Source organism: Bemisia tabaci, chromosome 9 (assembly GCF_918797505.1).
Source record: "Bemisia tabaci chromosome 9, PGI_BMITA_v3".
Taxonomy (NCBI): Eukaryota; Metazoa; Arthropoda; class Insecta; order Hemiptera; family Aleyrodidae; genus Bemisia; species Bemisia tabaci.
In genome coordinates, this window is record NC_092801.1 from 2,472,513 (window position 1) to 2,496,341 (window position 23,829).

General features: G+C 37.1%; 1 protein-coding gene across 5 annotated transcripts in view; it reads right to left on the minus strand.

Annotated features, from left to right (window-relative positions):
• Nucleotides 1-23,829, minus strand: part of LOC109036337 (cytoplasmic FMR1-interacting protein) — a 39,705-nt gene that overhangs the window by 10,870 nt on the left and 5,006 nt on the right. For all 5 annotated transcript variants that reach the window (XM_072304558.1, XM_072304559.1, XM_072304562.1 and 2 more), the window contains 15 exons: nt 22,446-22,627; nt 21,160-21,385; nt 19,338-19,442; nt 18,530-18,733; nt 17,812-18,003; nt 8,649-8,863; nt 7,948-8,078; nt 7,228-7,398; nt 6,597-6,679; nt 6,267-6,335; nt 4,138-4,211; nt 2,971-3,144; nt 2,175-2,406; nt 1,158-1,357; nt 712-845 (listed from right to left, as the gene is read on the minus strand). In XM_072304558.1, coding sequence (XP_072160659.1) covers nt 712-845; nt 1,158-1,357; nt 2,175-2,406; nt 2,971-3,144; nt 4,138-4,211; nt 6,267-6,335; nt 6,597-6,679; nt 7,228-7,398; nt 7,948-8,078; nt 8,649-8,863; nt 17,812-18,003; nt 18,530-18,733; nt 19,338-19,442; nt 21,160-21,385; nt 22,446-22,627 — 2,392 coding nt within the window. The remainder of the gene's footprint in view (nt 1-711; nt 846-1,157; nt 1,358-2,174; nt 2,407-2,970; nt 3,145-4,137; nt 4,212-6,266; nt 6,336-6,596; nt 6,680-7,227; nt 7,399-7,947; nt 8,079-8,648; nt 8,864-17,811; nt 18,004-18,529; nt 18,734-19,337; nt 19,443-21,159; nt 21,386-22,445; nt 22,628-23,829) is intronic.

Sequence of the window (23,829 nt, forward strand, 5' to 3'; positions counted from 1 at the left end):
TCAAGGAAAATATTCTCCCAGAGGATAAGGTCCCTTCTCACAGATCAAGTCGCATGTATTGTTACTTTTGTTTTTAATAAACACCCTACAAACAGGGTTTCCACAAAATCAGAAAATTATTTTCCCTGACAATTTCCTGGTTGTTCTGACACATTTCATAACAATTGAAGAACTGCCAAATGCTTTTAAGGACTTAATTTGAAATAGTTTATACGCAAAATTTGTTTTTCGAGACTTCAAATCCATTGTAAAAAGCAAATACATGTGGTTCAACATTTATCCCTAACAAATTCGTTATTTTCTGGACTTTTAAGAATTCCCTGACATTTCTCCATATTCCTCGACTGTGGCCACCCTGTAAAAATTAATATAATTAGCTTTCAAAATATTGATGCTTTTAGCTGGGCAACCAAAAGCTCTTCAAAAGCTAAGTAAACGAGACATTACTGAACAAAATTTTCACAAATTCAGGGACTTAATTTTCTAGCACAAAAGGCACTTATTGAAGCTCTCATTATACACTAACACCGCTGACGCGAAGTTGACGCCAAGTTACAGAATAGTAAAAAGGAGGTTCTTTCTCCCAAGTATTTTTCTTTTTATTGCAAAAGGAATTGGTCTGGGACCAAATGGAGCCTTTTTAGGTACCTATATATGTGGGCCAAAATTAATCAATGATGGTTACTTGGAAAAAGATGACTGTCTCCTTACCTGTATATTGACTATAAATTGTTGTGTAAGCAAGATTCAATTGTTTGCTGCCCCAGAGATAAGCGTGGCCCATTTGTGGAGGCTTGTCTCTATGCACAGGGTTGGTAAACATGATTCCACGGCATTTCACAAACCTGAAGACATTTAAATTAAGTTAATGAAACCGGAAAAAGAACAAGACGAGACGTTTTTCGAAACTAGAACAAGAAGGCTACAGAGGATAAGTTTCTAATTTTTAACAATAGCTGGAGTAAAAGGCAAACTTTCTGACTTTGGTCAAAGGAACATGTGAAAGCAGAAGAAACCAATGACATTTTTCAGTTAAAGGAAAAATAATCAATATTCTGTGGCAAGACTCCCCGACTTTTCCAGGTTTTCAGTGACTTTTCATCCTTACTTGTCATCCTGTAGATCAGAGGCTTTGTCATGACAGAGAGAGCACATACCTGTTAGTTGCCGCATTGTAGCAATAATTTGGTAAGAAGTCATAATTAAGCTCCCAAAAAACGTGTAAGGTGATCCTGCCATAGGGAGCTAAAACGTTGTGATTAGCCTCTCGGAACATGGCATCGTATTCGTCCAGCGCCAAATGCTTGCTCAAAAGTTTATGACACAGCCTGTTCACTTGTAGTAAACCATCCAATTCCTGCAATTAAAAAGGGCGTAAATTAAACAATGTGGTAAATATTTATTTATTTTTTTTTTTTTTTTTTTTAAAAAAAACAGAAAAAGATAATTTCACACGATTAGAAGTTTCACACCTTAAGACATTGTTCCCTCATCAAAAATTTCATGTGTAACAAAATGAACACACACTTTTTTAAACTCAGCTCGGATATGAAAAATTAGAGTACATTTCAATTTTTAAATACATTTTCAATCATGCTTAACTAAAAATCACAATCAGATAAGGTTAATTCAAAATTACGGCTGATTTTTTGAACTGGCGAATGATTATAATCGGCCAGTGCTCACTTTCCCTTTAACCAGATAGCAAGTAGACTCAAACGATTACTGTCTAATTTTTATGCAGATTGTGAGGGCATCCACAATATTCCACAGCCAAGACTTGATTTTTGAGATTTAATATTCTATTAATCTTCAAAAACCAAAATATTACTTGATTATATGCAGCTGATTCTAAAATCATCTTGGTTTGAGGAGGAAGAAACCAGATCAAAACTCAGGAATTAATTGTTTCTCAAGGCTCGCAATATCTCAAAGAATTGCTTTCAATTAACAGGCTGCTATAAACAAGAATGGATTCATGCCAATTCAAGATTGGAAAACTGCATTCTCGCTTGCTGTCCAGGACACATTTCTCAGTTCTTTGATTGAAAAAGCTGAGTTTTTGTCGGGAAGGACAGATAATACATCATGCAAATAATTACACATCGGCTGCTGTTAATTAAGGTTTGCTTTTCCCCCTCATTTTACGGAGTATAAACATTTTGAACACTTACAACAACGCCTGTTATGTCTCCCCCTTCAAATTTACAAATGGCAAGCTCAAGAGATTTCTGCATGTCAGCGTTGATGCGTTGCGTAATTAGTTTGTTGAGATCGATCGATCTACCCAACAATTGCACGTGGCGCTGCTTCAACAGTGTTTCATATCGGTTTGCACGCGGATATGCCAGCAGGTAGGTTCCCATGGCCACACACTCAACACGAAAACGTTTATCTAACAGAATACTGAAAGAGAGATGCACACATTCAACATTAGAAGAAAGTTCCAAGAATTAAATCCATACAATTTTCATATTTCACAAAAAAATACACCTACAATTTTAGATTCTTTTTATTTGAGATGAGAATTGGTCAGGCACTCACATTAAAAATAAATAAATAAGTTGTAACCTGGCGCTTACAACTGTCAGAATTATTTTTCAAAAATACTTTTGATGTAATGACACATGATGATAAAAATGATAAAGTAGCCAATCAGTTTTTTCAAAAATTTATGAATAAATAGAATAAAAAATCATTGAAAGGAAGGAAACAATTAATTATATCCTGTGATTAAAAATTCGCTAGTTTAAGCTCGTCCAAATCTAACAGGTGGAAGAATATTGGACTTCAAAATAGTTTCGTGACAAGACGTCAACTGTGCGAAGTCAAAACAGAGCAAATTAATCACAGTACGTCACCAAGGGTTAGATTTTCAGGAATTTTCATCCAAAAAAATCGGTAAAACGAAAAAGAAGAATGAAAAAAAAAAGAAAAAAATACAAAAACTGGCTAATAAACAAATAATACCTTGCTGCAAGTTGCTTATAATGAGCAAATATTTGCTCACTAAGTTTATACACAAACTGATCGAAGCACAGATTGACTTCTGCCTCAACTTCATCGTATAAAAATTGTTTGCGAAAGACAGTCAGGGCATAATGAGCACTGTCATTGTAGAGATCTAATGGGTATAAGACGTACCTGAAAAGAAGAGATACAAAATTAATTCACAAAGCAATAATGAATTATAATTTTAAATCAACCCTACTTCCTACCAAGTTCTTACAAACATAAAGAATAGGGTTCTTTGACTGCTACCCTTGCAGATTTAACTTCAAATTTAAGCCATTACAAGTATTATGTTAGCAAACCAAAAAGTTGTCTTTAGATCAATCGTCGATCTACCACCCGAGAGAACACATCTTTTACGAACATTTTAGTTACTCATGAACTGAAAACTTTCGCACTAATGTGTCTGAAAATTGGAGTCTCTCCTCCCTCAGGTGTAAAAAAAGGTCACTGGAAATTTCAGACAAATTCATGCAATGGTGTTCCTGTGAAGAAAATAAGATGTCAATAAGAGATACTGAAAAAACGCGATCAGGATACATTCCTGTCCATGTTGTGCTGAAGACAACTAATCTTCGACGAATGTTCATGAAAAAAATCTACAAATCTAGCCTCAAAGTAAGCTCAGAATTGCTGTTGTTAATTGTCAAACAATTTTGATGAATATATCTTGTCACTAATTAGAAACAGTACTATGGACTTCATTTAAAGATAGATTTTGAAAGATGCTTCCAAGTTCAAATATTCCTTAAATGATAAATGCAAAGCATGCAGCATGAAATAATGTTTAAGTCCTAGATAAATCCTTTCTCCTTGCCTTCCTTCAGAAAAAAAGTGTCACTGGCGACACCAATTGGGGTAGGAATTTAAGATGACAACTTACAACTTTCCTCCAACTCTAAAAATCAAAGTACTTGTGCGGAATAAATTTTGACTGCAAATATTATGAAACTCGTTTGTTACAATTTCGAAAAAAGTAAAACAACAGAGAGGTGAGAACACTTTCATTAAACTTTGAAAAGTATTTCGTTACAAATTTTGTTGATAGCAATCACGTCGGCGATTTCAGAAAAATGGATGAATATGAAAAGAAATTAAATGTGGAAGGGAGCATTTTCTACTTACTCCATCATTGAAGGCTCTTTGGTACGTAGAATGTGATCAGTCAAAATCCACGGCATTGACATTTCAATAGGAAACTGAGAACAAAAAAAAAAATAAAAAATGATTTTTCAGATATGGAGGAAAACAACTCAAACAGGGTGTCTACAAGATTTTCAAAATGAAATTCCCTGACAATTCCAGGTTTTCCATGACAAAAAATGACAAAATTCCCTGACTTTTTGGGTTTAGCCATACGATGAACTAGTTAGAAAATATTAAAAAAAACTATCCTTAGGAATGACCCCGTTAAGTCATATTCTGAATTACCATGGCGTTGGAAGGAGTTGAGTAATACTTTTGAAAGGAACGAGATCCTAAATACTCAAAATAAAGCTAATTCCAAAATGGTATACTCAGACTAAAATTCACCTTCAAAATTTAATTTTTAAGCTCTACTACGCTCTCTTTGTGACATATTGCCCCGTATACTTTTGAAAATTCAAACGATAGTTCACCCTGGTGGTTTCATAAATATTGGCATATTACTTAGTGCCCTGAAAATACAAGTCTCTTTTTCTTAAAATATAAAACAAGAGTTGTAAATGTGCCTAACTCAGGTAGATTTTGCTATAATCAAGAGGAAATAAGAGTCTCTTCTCGATTTTAGATAAATTTGCTTGATTCGGGATTTTTTTTTTTTTTTTTTTTTTTTTTTTTTTTTTTTTTTTAAAAAAAAGGTCAATTAATTCAATGGATTCCAGAACCTATGGTTGGTATTGAATTTGTCTTATACTCAACAAGCGTTGGCTTGTTAGAATATAATCCACCGATAATATTTCTACAAGGTGGATGCACCAGTTGTGAACATGTTGATTTAAGAACCAGAAAAATTTCATGCAAAATGCAGTTGACATTAAATATTTCTTTACTCAGTTAAAGAAAAACTAAAATTCTAGCACTTTCATTAAATTTCCTAACTTATTGAAAAAATTGATTAACCATCTGCTCAAAACTGGGGCACTTAGTTTCCTATCATTTTTTACTGTAATTTTCTGCTGTTAGCAAGTTAATTTCATTCAAGTCTATTTAGTCTATCTTGCCATTTGGCATAAATTAAGTAGATAAATTAAATAGGGCAGATCAATTCGATCTTTAAAGTTAGCGAACACACATTAGTGAACCTAGCGGCCGTGTTGCAAACTGGTTAAACAGAGCAGTTTACATTACGTGTATCAGCCACGCGAGCGCGCTACTCGGCCAATTCGGCAGTGACGAGCAAAAATAGGCGCGAAATGTTCGAATTGCGCAAAATTCCCTGACTTTCACCGGTTTTCGATCGAATTCCCTGACTTTTCCCGGTTTTCCCGACAGTGATCAAATTCCCTGATTTTTCCCCGTTTTCCAGACCTGCAGACACCCTGTCAAATGATGCATGGATAGAAATGTGTTGCGCTTTATAGAAACCCAGTATTGGATCACGTTCCAGATAAAAATGTCCTTCTTTCATTCTGAGTAGAATTCGATTTCCAGACTTGAGCCCAATTTTACTACCCACGTGAAAACATTGATCATTCACCCAAAATTTAAACAATAACGAAATTAAAATTCTCCACAATTTGAACGACAAAATCAGCACTGATGTTTTCAGGATAGATAGAACACTTGCTGGCGCTTAAAAACAGCATTTTTATCTGAGACAGGCTTTAACTTCCTTTAAACCGATTTCAGCTGTTGCTTTAACTGCATTAAGTAACGATAGAACCCAAAGAAAGAAAAAATTGACAACAGTGGTGCATTTCAAGTTGATCAAAATGAAAAAAAAAGTTAGGTACAATGTGAAAAACCTTCAGAGTTCTTGAACGAAAACCTATTATCATTACCACTTTTACAGAAAGCTTTTTTACCTTTCAGCAATCAAACTACCACAAGAAACTGGTCAAAAATTTTGGATTTTGTCCAGAAAATTTCAATTCATTTCATGTTTTAGCATGTTATTCCGAGGATTTAACAGACAAATGAAGACTCCTGGTTTTCACAAAAATCTTTCAAAATTTTCTGGGATAAAATGTAAGTCCAGCACTAATTCCTGTTTCCAGGAATAATAGACGACTAGGAGAGAAAAAATAGAAATGCCCAAGAGCGATATTCACCTGTATGCGTTTTTCCATTGTGATGAGATCGCTGCACTCTTCATTGTGTTGATGTCGCACTGTGCATTTCTGAAATCCAAAGACAGAATGTAAATACACAAAAAAGAGGTTGACATTAAAATTGGTCAAAGGCATGCAAAAGCTAAGTTTCTAATCTGGACTTTTCTGAACATAATTTTGATGTTACTTACAAGATGCTCTTTTGGTTTAAATAGAAAAAAATGTATAACGATAGGTATTTGAGAGCAGATGACCAAAAGATAAATATGAAGTTATTTAGATTAATTTTATGGCTCACTTAAAATGGTGATGTATGTTTCCTATATTTACCTGAATACGTCGCCCCATGGTCATTTCAAGGTAAAATTCACGATACCAAAGTTGAGATAAATCACAGCATTGTTGTAAGGACTCTGAAATAAAGCAAAGGGTAGTTCTGTAGAGGAATTGCATTAATGCTGGTATTGTAGGGGATCCACTCACTTTGTAGGATCTGTTGTGCGCTAAAAAAGGATAGGATTAAAATGAAAAAGACTGTAAGTGGGTCACTTGGTTACAATCACTCAGTGTCTTGCTTTGAAAACTGCTCAACTCAGAAGAAATTGAAGTTTCCAGTTTGAAGTGAATGCAGAAAAGTGATTTTGAAGGTCATGCACAACTTTTTTTCGCTACATAATTTTATTCTGAAACGATAAGACACAAATTTCGAATATTTGGAAAATGACCAACTCCATTGTTTACAAACATTCATTTTGCACATTGAAGGAACAAAAAGTATCAAATTTTTGGCAATTTAACTCTTTTTAGGAATTGTAGAACGTTCATAAGAAACCTTTGGTATCAGTGAAAAATTGTCTGCTGAATTCCATTTAATCCGGTTTCTGGATTTTTTTTTTTTTTTTTTTTTGAAGTTTGGTGTGCTCAAAGTGGCCTGAATAAGTTTTAAAAGAGGTATTCTCACCACTAAAACCGAGCAGATAATTCCAATAATACGATGTTTTGTGGAATTGGTCTATTTGCATCAGATACTGGCCGTCGATATCTTTCCTCAAAGTCCTTTTCCCGCCTGACTTATCAGCGATTAACGACTCCAACATTGTGCGCACCATGTAAAGCTGGGTTGAAGAGGGGCCTGAGAAAAAGAATGCAATTTTTCACATTTCCATAGAATGGGAACAAAACAATAAAAACAATAATTAACTGGGAATGTCTATGAAGCTTTTCAACCGCTCTGAGTAAAAAGTTGTGACAGTTTACAAAAGAAAACAGGAGGTTCACAGCTCACTACTAAAAATCAAGCACTAATTAATACTATTGGTACATTTTTACGATATTAATACAATATCGTAAAAAAACCTCAGTGGTTTAGTTAAAATCATTCCCTGCAACTTTATTGTTTGTTTCAAAATGAAGCTATTTCCATTTTTTGTGCAAGGCGGTTAGAGAAGTCACAATAAACATCTTAATATAGTATCAAACTTCATTAACATAGAATCTTTTAAGTTTTAAGAATTTAACCAGTGTTTAACGATAATTTTAAGGAATTTCTTACTTTAATGGATGTTCGAGTCACTTATTGAAGTATTCAAGTTATATTTCATCGAGTTGATTGTGTCTGGGTAAAAATTAAATTTCAGATTTAGTTCATCCTCTCTAAGTGGTACATAATCGAGTTACATACCGACATTCCTTCGAGGCACTTTGATACCAAAGCCAGAATCAGGATCTTTCTTCCCTTTCAGCGCAGGATCCGCTGATGGCTCAACCCCTCGCTGCCAATCGGCACATGTTTCTCGAACAGAAACCAAAATACTGCAATGTAAAAATGAGGAGAACATGCATTAAGCAAGGTCATCCTCATAATAAACCCTGATCGTAGTTAAATTTAATAACTAAAATCCTGTCTAAATACATTAAAATTGAATTGCAGGAATTTTTTTGGAAGAAGAGAGGAGGCGATTATTTTCTTATGAATGATTCATTCTAAAATAAAAATTTTCATTTATGCTTCAAAGAAATTGAATTGTTTAGCTTAAAACTGCCAAAATTACACCGAGAAAATAAATGCAAAAAATAAACAAAAACTGACTGGAGCCAAGAGCTTTTAATGATTGGAAGATTTTTGTGGTCCATGTAACAAAATCTATTAAAAAAAGACTTGGATCACATAAATCACTTTTTTTTGGTGTGTGCGCCAAATCTCTTGGAATTGAAAATAATTAGATGTTATGGCATGCGGAAAGAATTTCAAAGTTCTGCAACGGAATACTTTGCCATTTCCGCGTTGCACCTGACTGTTCAAAAACTCGTCACCCTAAAAAATAGTACTTGAAAGAAAGGAATTGAAGACATTTAAAGGAAAGAAAGGAAAAGATAAAGTACCTTCTGATTAAGTCTCTCTTGTTCTTTATGGCTTTTCTGAGAGGCTCTCTGAGAATTACTTGCACAAAGTCCTGGAGTTCGGCATAAATATTGCGTCTGATGGCTTCGGTAAAAAAGGTTTCCATACGAGACATTAAAACTTGCAGGCCTTTGATCATTGCAATAACCTCGATTAGTGCAAATTTTTCCTCTTCCGTGTAGTTGTAACGTGTTGCCTGGGCAAAGGAAAGTAAAGGTTAAAAACAACAAAGAGATATCTACAAAGATTTAAGGAAATGCTTGAATAAAAATAGGATCTGAAGTGCTGACTGCATTAAGAAGTATATTGAAATAAAGAGACAGAAGGACGAATTGAGAATTTTGAAAAATACACATTATCCAGAGTGTCAACGATGTTCCGTATTGGCTATTTTTTCGATTGATATTGCAGCTGAAATTGAGAGCAAGTAGTTTAGCTTTCAGCCGATAGATCGCGTTGAGATCGCCGGCCTGAGAGCTAATAATTTGTACCGTTTTCCTCATTGATTTTGCTCAATTGAAGTCATCTTTCCTGGACCTTGCTACTTGCCAGATAGATTGTTGGCATTTTTGACTAAGTAGCCTTTGATTTATTGTGTGTTGTATTGTTAGCACTAAGTTGTTCATTTTATTCGCGAGAATTGGCGAGCTTTAGTTTTTGGTTGCCCGGCCACTGATTCCTCCTAATCAGTGTCTCTGGGACGAGTTACGTAGAGCGAGAATCCCAACCCGGCGATAGCTAGATTACAGACAAGTTGCGTCTATTTAGCTATTGTCACCTCTTTTGAAGAGAGGCCCGGACCGGACACTGTTGCCTGAGCACGTGCTCCGTGTTTCGTCAGAGTTTTTGTGATCAACCTTGGAGTCCTCAAGCCAAAGCTAAAAAGGCATGTTGAGCCTATGGTTTTGAATCTATGAGCCAACTCCTCGGTGCGATCTTTTGTTGAGTCAATCTTCGAGAGACCCTTAAGACAAGACTAAAAAGGCTTGTTGCGCCTAAGGTCTTGAACCTATAAGGGATCACCTCAAGTGCGACTAAAACCCCCCCTTTTTTGAATGCTCGCGAATTCTCGCGAGTGTTAACAGGTGAGCCACGTTGCGGTCACCTATAGCCGATTTTTTGTATTGAGCTGCTAAGAAGAGAGCTAAAGTCCAGATAGCCTTGTTGCGGTTTCTGGCACTTATTTTGAGTTCTTATTCGTCTTAGTCTGGGGGAGGAAAATTCGTGTTTTTGAAGTTTAGTCAGACTGCCATGTTGCGGCATCTGACCCCAATGCCTTTAGTTTTTTCGGGTCGAGTGTTGCAACTATGATGATATACAATTTGATTAGTTTCGCTCTTCAATGCTACTGCAGCTAGAAGCAGCTTTTGTTCGTTGTTTTATTCTGAGTTGCAACCTCACCCATCTTATTGATTTTTGATCAATTTTGATTTAGGTTCTTATCGAACATTTTTGGTCCCTCGGGCCGGATCCCTAAACCACGCAGGTTACGATCCGCACTAGTTCTTTGTAGAATTGTCATTTCTTGCCTAATCGAGTTACACTGAAGTAGCCGCATTAGAACTTATACTCTTTGAGTTTTTTGCATAGCAGATTCAACGAGTTACAGTGGACTTACAAACCACCTGTCAATTTTGTAGATTGAATGCTGCACTGTTCCTTGGAACTTTTTGCTTTTTGCTCGGCACAGAGTTGCCACATTTTCGAGATTTTTGATCTCAAAGTTCACTTTGGAACTTTTTTGCTTTTTGCTCGGCACAGAGTTGCCACATTTTCGAGATTTTTGATCTCATAGTTCACTTTGGAACTTTTTTGCTTTTTGCTCGGCACAGAGTTGCCACATTTTCGAGATTATTGATCTCATCGTTCACTTGGAACTTTTTGACTTTTGAATTTTGCTCGGCACCGAGTTGCCATATCCCCGAGAAATTAGTTCTCTTTTGCCTTTTTGAATATTACTGTAATTATTCTAGACTTTAGATTGTTTGAATTAAGTTAGAATATGATGGAGTCAGTCACACAGTCAGAACGAAAAATTGAACTGTCATCCACCCGTGCCGCCAGAGAGCGACTTAAGAGTCGAGTAAAAAGGTGCCTAGACCTAGGAAAAAATTTGAAAAATGACCCTACAAAGGTCGACCAATTTAAGGCTCGTTGCTCTAGGATGTCGGAATGCCTATTCGAATATTCTAACTTGACCGAAAAATGTTATTCTCTTGCCTTAAATATTGACCCCACTAGCGCGACTGAAGAATTTGCAGAAGACACGATACATTTTGAGGAGCTTTACTACGCTATGATGGAAATTTATGATAGTTTTAATAAGCAGCCGCCAGCCGCCACTCAGCCGCTTGTAAACCTTACTGCAGAGACATCGAGCGCATCGGCACTCCAAAGACACGTAAAGTTGCCACCAATAAAATTGAAACCTTTTGATGGAAGTCAAAAGGAGTGGCGAGAATTTCGCTCAATTTACGAATCACTGATTCATAATGATAATGCTCTGAGTACGACTGCAAAATTTCACTACTTAAAGTCCGTGTTAAGTGGCCCGGCACTGTCAATTATTAAGGAGTTGCCTTTTTCGGATGAAAATTATCTCATAGCTTGGAATGCCTTGGTTAGGCGTTACACCAATAATAGGCTAATTGGAGCCGAACTTTTGAGTAAAATGTTGAAGTTTCCTGCGATTAAAAAGGAGACTTCAAAGGATTTGACGAATTTTGTTGCAACATTCAGCGAATGTCATGCTGCGTTGCAAGGTTTACCTATTGCCGATCTTGCGGATTTCATAATTTTGCAACAAGCCCTCCAATGTCTCCCTTATGGCCTTCAACGGACCTTTGAAAGATCGATGGAGGATACTGAAATTCCCAAAACTGAGGATCTGATGAAATTTGTACGTCATCAAATTAGAATTGTAGAACTTTATCGTCCTGATGATTATAAAGAAAAGGATAGTCACGGAGAAAAAAAGGCTGACAAGTCTGCCGCAAATCAAAAGAAGAGTTTTGTCGCCGGCGTCTCCCCTAAGGAATCCAAAAAACCCTTCTGCCCAAAATGTGAAAAGGCTCATTTTTTGTATAGATGTCCTCGTTTTTTGGCTGAAAGCTCGGACAGGAGATTCTCGTTTGTCAAGCAAAAAAGACTTTGTTATAACTGCCTCAGTAATTTGCATTTGTTGCCAAATTGTGAGGTACAGGTCAAATGTCGAACTTGCAAGGAACGTCATCATTCCCTGTTACATTTGAACCAAACTTCCCCGTCTCCCTCTAATAAAGATTCAGAGCATAAAAACTTAAAGGATAAATCCGAGACTGACAGCACTGGCGGTCACAATAAATTAGTTTCGACCACTGCAACAAGTTTGACTACCAGCACATCAGAGATGGTTTTGCTCGGTACTGCAGTAGTTCATATTAGAGGGAAAAATAACAAATTTTTCAAGGTTCGATCGGTGATTGATCCAGGTTCTATGACGTCATTAATTACGCAAGAATGCAGTAAACGACTTGGGCTCGTACCTACCCAGACAGACTCAACGTTGACTGGCGTGGGGGAGAAGCCTATGCTAGAGGTTGAAGGGGCAACCACTTGTGTAATCAAGCCAATTTTTTCACCGTCACCTGCCTTAAGTACTACCGCCCTGATAATACCGCGCATCACCTCGAACCTACCAATTGCACCAGTGCCAAAATACCTTCGCGAAAAATTTAAGGATCTTACCTTAGCCGATCCTGACTATTTTTTACCTAAGGAATGCGAATTTTTGATTGCGGCTGATCTCTTCCCAAAACTTTACACTGGCGGCAGAATTGAATTTGGTGATTCTGAGCCCACTGCTTTAGAAAGCATTTTTGGTTGGGTGATCACCGGAAAATATCAATGCCACACTGTAAGTCCGCGGACTACATTGTTGACAAATTTACATGACCAGACCGACCAGCTCTTGCGAAATTTCTGGGAAGTAGAAGAAATCAAGGTAAAAATCCCTGAAAACCCGGAGGATGAATTTTGCGAAAATTTGTATAGAGAAAAGCACCATAGGGACCCGTCTGGTCGCTATGTTGTGCCAATTTTGCTCAAACCGGATCATGCCAAACTCGGTGCTTCGTATGATCTCGCCCTTTCACGTTTTTTGAGCGTCGAAAGAAGATTAGATAAAAATCCTGAATTGAAACAGTCATACTCTGAATTTATGACGGAGTATGAAAATTTAGGCCACATGGCTCCCGTACCTGCATCTCAGCAAGGAAAGGCGGAATATTATATTCCACATCATTGCGTCATCAAACCATCGTCAACTAGTACTAAAGTTCGAGTAGTTTTTGATGCTGGAATGAAAACTACTTCGGGCGTTTCGCTGAATGATATTCAATTTGCCGGGAAAAAATTGCTCCCGGATATTATTGATATTTTATCACGTTTTCGTCTTCACAAAATTGTATTTTGTACTGATGTATGTAAGATGTTCCGACAAATTTTAATTTTACCTGAACACCGAAAATATCAACACATATTGTGGAGAAGTGATAAAAATCAGCCCATTCAGGAATTTGAATTAAATACCGTTACATACGGACTTACTAGTTCTCCATTTTTGTGTAATCGCACGGTAACATGCCAGGTACCCGAGGACTACGAAGAAATATATCCGGAGGCGGTTGATACTTTCAGAAAACAAACCTTTGTCGATGATATTTTAGATGGTGATGATGATGTGCCCAAAGCCGTCAAGAAGAAAGACGACTTATTGGAAGTAGCTAAAGCAGTCGGCTTTACGCTACTCAAATGGGCAAGTAATAGCCCTGAGTTTTTAGCGACTCTTCCCCCGGAATGCATTGAAACAACTTTTGATATCACTGATGAAAGTGATTTATTAAAACTCTTGGGCATGCAGTGGCAAGCCACACAAGATTTTTTTTCATTCAAATTCACTGTTTTGGATCCAGCGTATACAAAACGTGGAATTTTGTCCACATTTGCCAGAATTTTTGACCCCCTTGGGTTCCTTGCTCCTTTGACAAGCAAAATAAAAATTCTGTTTCAGAGACTTTGGATAATAGGTCTAGACTGGGACACGTCATTGCCCAGCACTCTGAAATTAGAGTGGAGCCAAATTTTTGAATCGCTTCCGCTCCTCTCTAAACTTCGGATACCACGCTTGGTGGTGATCCCAAATTATACCCGTGCAGATTTGATCGGCTTCTCGGACGCTTCATCGCTAGCTTATGGAACAGTGATATATTTAAGGACCGAAAACTTGGAAAATCGTGAAGTAAAGGTCTCACTGGTGCTAGCAAAATCAAAGGTAGCACCGGTAAAAACAATTTCGATACCTCGTCTTGAATTGTGCGGTGCTGTCCTGATGTCAAAGGCACTCGAAAAGGCTCATAAAATGTACAGAGATCAGATTGAAATTCAGAGTAATGTCACCCTTACTGACTCGGAAGTGGTTTTATCTTGGTTAAAAACATTACCTTGTACTCTAAAAACATTTGAAGCGAATCGTGTCACTTACATTCTGGAAAGGACGGAGCCGCAGATGTGGCAACATGTTTCGACCGACCAAAACCCAGCTGATATAATTTCGCGTGGGTGCCACGTTTCTGATCTCATAGACAATAATTTTTGGTACCAAGGACCAACCTGGTTGATGAGGCCCATGGATGAATGGCCCATAAAAATCCTTACTACTACGCATCAGAATGCTAAAGAAGGCTTGAAAAATAACCAGGAATTTACTTGTCTATCTACATTACGCCTCCAGTATGATTTTCTAATGAATAACTATTCATCTTGGACCAAGTTAAATCGAATTACAGCGTGGATTTTACGCTTTTCAGTTAACTCACGTCAAATTGACCCCGAAAACAGGAAATCGGGTGAATTATCTGTCCTTGAACTAAGAGAAGCTGAATTTGCACTTGTGCGTATAACCCAAAAATTGTTCTTTGAAGACGAACTACGAAAATTGAGTAAAGGGCTAGTATTGTCTCGCTATTTACAAAAATTAAACCCTTACCTGGATGAAAAAAATATCCTCAGGGTGAGGGGTAGATTGACTAATGCAGATTTGCCAGAAGAGCAAAAGCATCCTATTTTATTGCCCAAGAAAGCAAAATTGACAGAACTATTGATTGATTCTTATCATCAAGATTATTTGCATGTTGGCCCGAGAACGCTTCAGTCGTTACTAGCTAGACGTTACTGGATAATTTCGGCCCGTCAGATAATTCGATCTCGTTTGGCAAAATGCGTCACTTGTTTTAGAGCAAACCCTCGTCCATTGAACCCATTGATGGGAGATTTACCGATAGCTCGTGTCGCACAAGGTCGTGCCTTTATATCCGTAGGAACAGATATGGGGGGCCCCTTTTGGACCAAAGACACGTCGCTTCGAAAAGCTAGATTTGTAAAATCCTACATATGCCTCTTCATCTGTCTTGCAACAAAGGCTGTTCATTTGGAACTAGTATCTGAAATGACGACACCAGCCTTCCTCGCAGCTCTTGATCGATTTACAGGTCGCCGTGGCTTACCACGTGATATTTACTCGGATCGTGGGTCAAACTACATCGGTGCTAGGAATTATCTGAATGATATTTCTAGATTCTACCGCAAACCTGAAAATCAAAAAGAAATTGAGGCCTACTGCTCTAAACAAGGAATTTCTTGGCATTTCCTGCCTGCCCAAGCTCCAAATTTTGGTGGAATTTGGGAAAGTGGGATTAAATCCACCAAACATCATTTAAAAAGAGTGATTGGAGATCAGAGACTGACTTTTGAAGCCTTCAGTACCGTTTTATCGCGAGTTGAGGCCATATTAAATTCAAGGCCCTTGTGTGCCCTCTCGGATGACCCCACAGAAATCGATGTTCTGACTCCGGGGCATTTTTTGATCGGGGCACCTCTCTTAGCACGGGCAGAGCGCGATCTCTCAGATGTCTCCCTTAACCGGCTGTCACGCTGGGAATTATTGACAAGACTTTCCCAATCATTTTGGAAGCGCTGGCAGCGTGACTATCTCCACACTCTGCAGCAACGCGCCAAGTGGAATGTTCCCACGCGGAACCTGGCTGTTGGAGATATTGTCATTATCTTAGATCCGAACTGTCCTCCGACGCACTGGGCGCTCGCACGCGTGCTCGAACTTTGTCCAGGACGAGACAATGTGGTCCGCGTCGTGAAGGTCCGGACGTCTACCGGAGAGTACACGCGCCCGGTGAACAAATTGTGCCCCCTTCCCGCGGCGACAATGGCCGAGGAGGAAAATGAGGAAACTGCCGCTGGCTGACTGCAGGTTGAGCAGTCAGTCTCCGCCTGATCAAAGATATCGGCTTGTAAATATTATTGTTGTACTATAGCACACTGAAAGTGCAGTATATAGATTATTAAGGTTCACTTTAAAACAGATTCTTGATTACCATAGAACTACCTCCAATCAATATTGGAAAATTTTTTAAGGAAAATTTTGGTGAGGGGTATGTTCCGTATTGGCTATTTTTTCGATTGATATTGCAGCTGAAATTGAGAGCAAGTAGTTTAGCTTTCAGCCGATAGATCGCGTTGAGATCGCCGGCCTGAGAGCTAATAATTTGTACCGTTTTCCTCATTGATTTTGCTCAATTGAAGTCATCTTTCCTGGACCTTGCTACTTGCCAGATAGATTGTTGGCATTTTTGACTAAGTAGCCTTTGATTTATTGTGTGTTGTATTGTTAGCACTAAGTTGTTCATTTTATTCGCGAGAATTGGCGAGCTTTAGTTTTTGGTTGCCCGGCCACTGATTCCTCCTAATCAGTGTCTCTGGGACGAGTTACGTAGAGCGAGAATCCCAACCCGGCGATAGCTAGATTACAGACAAGTTGCGTCTATTTAGCTATTGTCACCTCTTTTGAAGAGAGGCCCGGACCGGACACTGTTGCCTGAGCACGTGCTCCGTGTTTCGTCAGAGTTTTTGTGATCAACCTTGGAGTCCTCAAGCCAAAGCTAAAAAGGCATGTTGAGCCTATGGTTTTGAATCTATGAGCCAACTCCTCGGTGCGATCTTTTGTTGAGTCAATCTTCGAGAGACCCTTAAGACAAGACTAAAAAGGCTTGTTGCGCCTAAGGTCTTGAACCTATAAGGGATCACCTCAAGTGCGACTAAAACCCCCCTTTTTTGAATGCTCGCGAATTCTCGCGAGTGTTAACAGGTGAGCCACGTTGCGGTCACCTATAGCCGATTTTTTGTATTGAGCTGCTAAGAAGAGAGCTAAAGTCCAGATAGCCTTGTTGCGGTTTCTGGCACTTATTTTGAGTTCTTATTCGTCTTAGTCTGGGGAGGAAAATTCGTGTTTTTGAAGTTTAGTCAGACTGCCATGTTGCGGCATCTGACCCCAATGTCTTTAGTTTTTTCGGGTCGAGTGTTGCAACTATGATGATATACAATTTGATTAGTTTCGCTCTTCAATGCTACTGCAGCTAGAAGCAGCTTTTGTTCGTTGTTTTATTCTGAGTTGCAACCTCACCCATCTTATTGATTTTTTGATCAATTTTGATTTAGGTTCTTATCGAACAAACGAATACGAAAATTTCCTTACATCCTAGTATCTTCCAAAAAGATTTTTGACTTTCTCAAAATGCTGAGCTCCGTGACTCAGTTCAAATATCCTTGATTTTCAATGTAAAGAAATCCTACAGAATCAAAGGCAACTTATGCGAGCTGGCAACACTCTTTTGCCTCCATCTAGATACACTTTAACAATTTTTTATCTCGACTGATACTGTAAAATATAACATTTCTACAAGTATCTCACCCTCCCTTCAAAAGGATTTATGTAAAAATTGATTATGTTACAAAAATAGATGAAACAACAATCAATTTTGGTTGAGGCAGCCTATAATCAGCATTCTCCGCTGCTTTAATCGGAGGAAACCTCTACTGATACCTTATCAAAATTGCTACTGTAATAAATTGATGATCCACATGGCTTCACTTTTCTTCGCTCTAAAGGCTGAAAACCTGGCAATAAACATCCAAAGTTCAGCACAAAGGCGCAGGCCTTCACTCCATTTTCTCAGTGAGGGGGAAAGTTAAATGAATAACTTGAAAAAATGCTATGACCTAGAGAGGACATTCCAAAAATGGTGACGTACTTACTCTTTCATATTCTTCAGCTTCTTGTGGGCATTCTTTATTTTGATGATGATCCGTCGGGTGCAACAACTTCCACGAGTAAAGCTCTGTGACAACACTGCTCCATTCCGACAGCAATTGTAAACCACGCAAGGCTAAATCGGATGTTTCCTTGTTTTCTTTATCCGTTCTCATTTCTTTGAATGTTGTATTCACCTTAAAATTATCGAAAAATGTAAGAATGGAGCATTCTTTTTTTTTTTTTATTGTAAGTTAACAATTGAACAAATTTTCATACCCATTTCTAGATTGCTTTAGTCTTCACGAATTTGTTTTTGACATGAATAATCAAGTATAACTAATAGTTCCACTAAGATTTTAAGACGCTGAAGATTTTACTCATTTTGCTATCTTTAAATTGCTATTGTGAAGGGTAATTAAACGTTTTACTTTACAAGTCATCGAAAAAATTTTTGAAGATCGTTATTCTCAGATGAAAACATGTTTCAAGATAAATGGTTGATACTGGCAAATAACAAAAAAAGATAACATACTCGATACACTAGATTTCAATGGAAATTCACCTTCTCTAGAGAATGCTCCATGTTAAAAACTTATTACAAGACTTCTCGCTTTATTTGCTGGATACTGTTCATTCACACTTGTTATTTCTAAAACAGTGGTATAAAAAATTAAAAACAATAAAAATGGAGGAGGAATTTGTAAGAGGGAGAGGAGGTACCTCGTTACTATAGATTGCAAGCTCACTGATGTACTTGACGTGGTCTTCTCGTATTTGCGGCAAGTGCACCATCAAATCAGCTTGGGGACTGATCGTAGTAGAGCTCGATAAAGGCCATTTTCCAGGGTCGAAATGCTTCGAGCGCTTGATATAGTTGAATGGCGCTATTTGCATGTCACCAAAGAGAGGGACAACCTCCAGATTCTGAAAAAGGAAAAAGAAAAAGACATCAGACATAGAAAATTAATTCAAATGATGATTGAAAAAAAATAAGATTTAGAATATTAAAGATTTATAAAAAAATTTCACCATGAATTAGGTTCATGACGGATAGGAAAACCAAAATTCAATTAGGTGTAGTAAAAGCTTGATTTTCCAGTTTTTGCAGTTTAACAAATTTTTTTAATGTCCCTGCTAAATCCCTGTGAGGACATGGGGGACATCCTTAAAATTTGATGGATTTTACTAGATCAGATTTTGTACAGTACTATGTCAGGGTGTCACCTTGTATTATTGAATTTTTATTATTTTATTTTGTTTTTACGAACATCACAGGATTCGTCCTTTCATAATTATTACAAAAAACAAAAATAGAAACTTGGGAAAAACTAAATATTAGAACCAAAGATCTGAACTTAATGAATGCCATACAGAGTTAAGCTATTATACCGAAAGAACTGGGAGTTGGAGGAAGTAATACAGAAAACACTGGAGCAAAAGACAACTTGGAATCATTGACTGCTTCGTCGAAAAGTGTACAAAGTCAGTTAAGAAAATGCGACACTGATAACATTTGACAAAATGATACCTTGAAAATTCTGTCAATTTTACTGAGATTTAGTTTCTTCTTTTGGTCGAGTTTGTTGATATTGCAGAGCTCGTTGTCCATCAAAAACAAACCAAAGCCCATGACCTGCAAACCAAGACAAAACGATGTTTTTACTGACAGTATTTTCATGTAATTGTGACCAAATCTGTGAGAAGGGACCTTTTTTCCACAGAGAAAATTTCTTTTTGGCTAATGCTAAATCCCTTCCTTTTTGCTAATGCAAGGAGGAAGAAAATCAGGACATTTTGACGAAAAATTGACCCTTAAGGCTTGTGACTGCCAAATCTCCTAGTTCCGAAGTTCCATAAAAAAATTCTTAGGTTGTAGAAAAACGTAGTTTAAACAATAAAAAAAAGTTAAGGAAAATTATCTCCCAGAAGACAAAGTCCCTTTTCACAATCTGATCACAAATGAAGACTTGAAAGATTTGCAAACTTAATTTTTTTTCATTTATCAAAGGCGAAATATTGTGAAACCTGAGAAAAAAATACTGAGTAACTTAGAACTGTCTTGCTATGAAGTCAAGAAAAGCGCAGAAGAAGGACTGATGATGAGACACATGGCCAAAATACAAAATCTTATTCAAAGTTAACGAGTCACCTGAACTTCAGTTACATTTCTTGAATTTAAAAGTTTAGTTTAACACCTAAGAGCAATAATAGCAGGGAGAATTTTTAAAAAACACTTTTCTGAGAGTCGTGTTAAATCTCAATTCCGAGATCTTCAGAGTCATAAATGGGCTTTGACTGGAACAAAAGTTCTTCAATAGGCTTTGACTAGAACAATAGTTCACTTTTTTGCTAAATTTTTTCCAAAATACAGTAATTTCCCTGTAATAAGAGCTTGGGTCACAATTTTGGATGCTCGTTTCGGAAAGACAGCAATTACGTTTGAGAAAAGGATGTTTTCCTACAAAAAACAAAATATCAACAAATGTTTCTTCATTTCTTTAAAAATGGCTTCTCGGAAGCGATCTAAATTAAAGCTAAAAAATAAATTATACTTTATAAATCAATGTTAAGGCCAATCTGGGTATACGGCTGCCAGATTTGGGCGTGTGCCGCCAGTTCTAATCTCAAAATTATTGAGAGAATTCAAAATAAAATACTCAGACAAATGGCAGGGGCCAGGTGGTACGAGTGTAACATCGATATTAGAGATGAGCTCGGGATCGAAGAAATGGACATGTACATCTCACGTATGTACAATAGATATGAAGAGAGACTGGGTGGTCACCCCAATCCCGAAGCAATAGCGCTTTTGGATTGGGGCTCCCGAGACCCGGAGGTTAAAAAGACGCAAACCACATGAGTTGAGCACAGCTCATTTCCGTCGGTGTTAGGTTCGTGCCTCTGGCTCCTACCAGTCTTTGTTGACTGACAGGGCGAAAGCATAGTTAGTAGGAAAATTCTCTAGAATCTAGTTCTAGGAATAATTATAGTTAATATTAGTTAGTTTTTCTCCCACTTTTCACAGGATTTTACTTCCATCTCATTTGTTCATCCTTCATTATCATTCTCATTAATTTAATCCATAAAGCGGTGTTTATTTCTATTTCATTATATTAGGCTTAAACGAAAATTTGTAGAGACTCGTAAGGTCTAGTAATATAAGTTGTAATTCAATATGTGTAATTACAAAAATAAATAAATAAATAAAAAAAAAATTTTCTTTAAATTAACTGCTGAATCTTATCGGTAGAGAATTGTTCAAGCACTTTCAAAGGCCTTGAAAAAAATGTCAAAACCGATCACTTTCGAAGGTCGAACGAATCACGAAGATGGGCTGACATGATACTCACTTTAACCAGCATGTGCTTTTCGGTGGGTGTCAGGTACATTTTTGTTTCGAACATGTGCACACACAGATTGACAACATCGGACAGAAGCTCTTCATAACCGATTATTTTTTCCAAATTCTCTTTAACCGTGTCTCGAATTTTGTTCTGCGTGGCCAGGAACATGGATAAATTCTGCGACTCCTGCAGGGTGTGTGAATCTGCCATAACTTTCAAGAACTGGGCGGCACTGAAAAAAGAAGCAATGGTGTAAAAACTTGTGACGATACTTTTGAGCTACAATCGAGGTTTGATATGAATCAGAAGGAAGGGAGAAAACTGTTGGATGTCAAGGACAAAGGACTTAACTCTCCACAATAGGGGTGTTCCGATTATCGATTAGTAATCTATTAATTAAGCCTTAATAATCGGTTTAAGTTGTCGATTAACAGTCTTTAGATTAATCATCAAATCGATTAATAGTTTACAATTAATTGGAAATTTGATTAGTCGATTAATCGGCTTAAACAAGTCGATTAAATTCTTTGAAGCTGATAATGAATTAAAAATGTTGGTTCGTAAGTTAGATGCTCAAGAAATTGTCTACACACTCACAATGTTTTTCATCTGAAGAAAATCAAACACACACAAAAATACAATTAGTAAGTGTAACAATGATATATATTCAAGCGTAAGTATCTTAGTACATGTTGGTGGCTACGGAATTTAAGATTCCCAGCAGTCAAACTAGCCATTTACAGCAAGGTTCGAAAAAATCGATTAATTCACTGCCAATTAATCGTCTGATCGATTAATTACGTATTAAAATTACCAATTATCGATTATACAATTTTTCAAATAATCGAACACCTTTACTCCACAATGCAACACAGGGTTGCCACAGAGATTAGAAAAGGAATTTACCTGACTCATTTGGGTAAAATTCCTTGACAATTGAAGATATATCAGCTGGCTGAAAGACATAGAACTGGGGAAAGAAAAGAAGAGACTAATGTCACAACCAAAAATTGCACCATTCAACAGATACTTAGATGCTAACCAATGGGCCAACTGATGATTTGATGCATTCAGACTGATGTGACTTTTGTCTCTTCTTTTCCTTCCTCAGTTTTAATAAACTCTAATTAAAACGTAAAAGACTTAAATATTTATTTTTGGAAACCTCTTGTAGAGACTTTTGCGATATTACTTCTGTACACACATTTTTTAAAAAATAATCTTCATTCAGGTACACAGGAGAAAACTTCAAAGTGGAGAAATCTTTTATTACTTTAAAGACATAAACTTACCGGCGATAGGTAGAATAATCGTTTTTCACACTTGATTTCATGTTTTTCAGTTCATCTAGCACCGCAAACATATTGATAAATTTTCCTAGGGTGAGCAAGTAGGCTTCCGACACAAAATCCTTCCTCTTTTCAGCATGGCACAGCCTTTTTACCTCTGCACAAAACCTTTCAATAGCTTTTCGCTGTGAAAGAAATAATTGGAGTTAAAGATTAATGATCTCACTAAATTTATTTATTCCTTGACAGTAAAAGTTATGTGATTAAAATGTGCACAAAACTTAGATACCTCTTTCACCTAGGTATATTTTTCATGGTCAGTATGCGCTGTAGTAACTACCCTCCAGGCCACCATCAACGTTGACAATCAACTGATGATTGTGACCACAGAAGCTGCTGAAATGCAGACTGAGTGTATAACATGAGTTTGTAAGTAGAAAGTAAGACTTTCCTAGATGTCATGTACAGTTTAATAGAAGTAAATAAATTGAGGAATAATCACAGTAAAGTATGAAGAGAATGATAGAATGAAATTTGAGTTCATTATTAGGATTTGTTAAGTAATTCCAATTTTTGAGAAAATCAAAGCACAGAAAGGACACTCTTCAGTTGCTTTGTTTCAGAATCTTCACCAATTTTTCATCCTTTATGATCAAGCAAATGTGTGTAATTTGCTGAAACTCCTACTGAATATTCTTCATGATTTTACAATTCTCTAAGTGAAAATTTACAGAAAATTCACTCAGTAGTTTCCTCTCTGAAAGCATGAAACTTTCCTCAGGGCAATAGTTCAAAAAAGTAATTATCATTCGGCAAGCGAGAATTTATCATTGTATAACCGATTGAGATCTAAACCTATGGCATATATCCTAAAAAAATGAAATTTTCCGATGAGTATTAGCAAACATAAGATAGAAGTTCAATGAATGGAAAAACTGAATGAATATCAAAAGGACTAAGACCTTTGACAAGTCCTCAGCCAAGACCGCTTTCTTGCTAAATGCGCCAGGTAATTTAAGGCACAGTGACCGGTATTTGGCATGTACTATAATAATTTACATTGTTTCAATTGTACCATTTCATAAATAAATAAATAAAAGATCACACAGTTGTGAAATATAGGCACTATCACCAGTTTTTGCACGGAACTACGAGGGTCATCCAAAAAGTAAGGTTCCCTACCTTGTATCTTCCGAACGAAAAGAGATAAATCAAATCGGTAAAAACGTACATATTAAGCATACTCTAAGCTTTAAAACAAGCTTAAGTTTTTGAAAATCGGTTGAGGACTTCGCGAGAAAACTCATTTTTACTGAGACGACCTCCCGTCGTCGCTGTGCCCACCTCCGAGGTCAGGATGCGCGTAGAGTCCCTTACTTCAGACTCG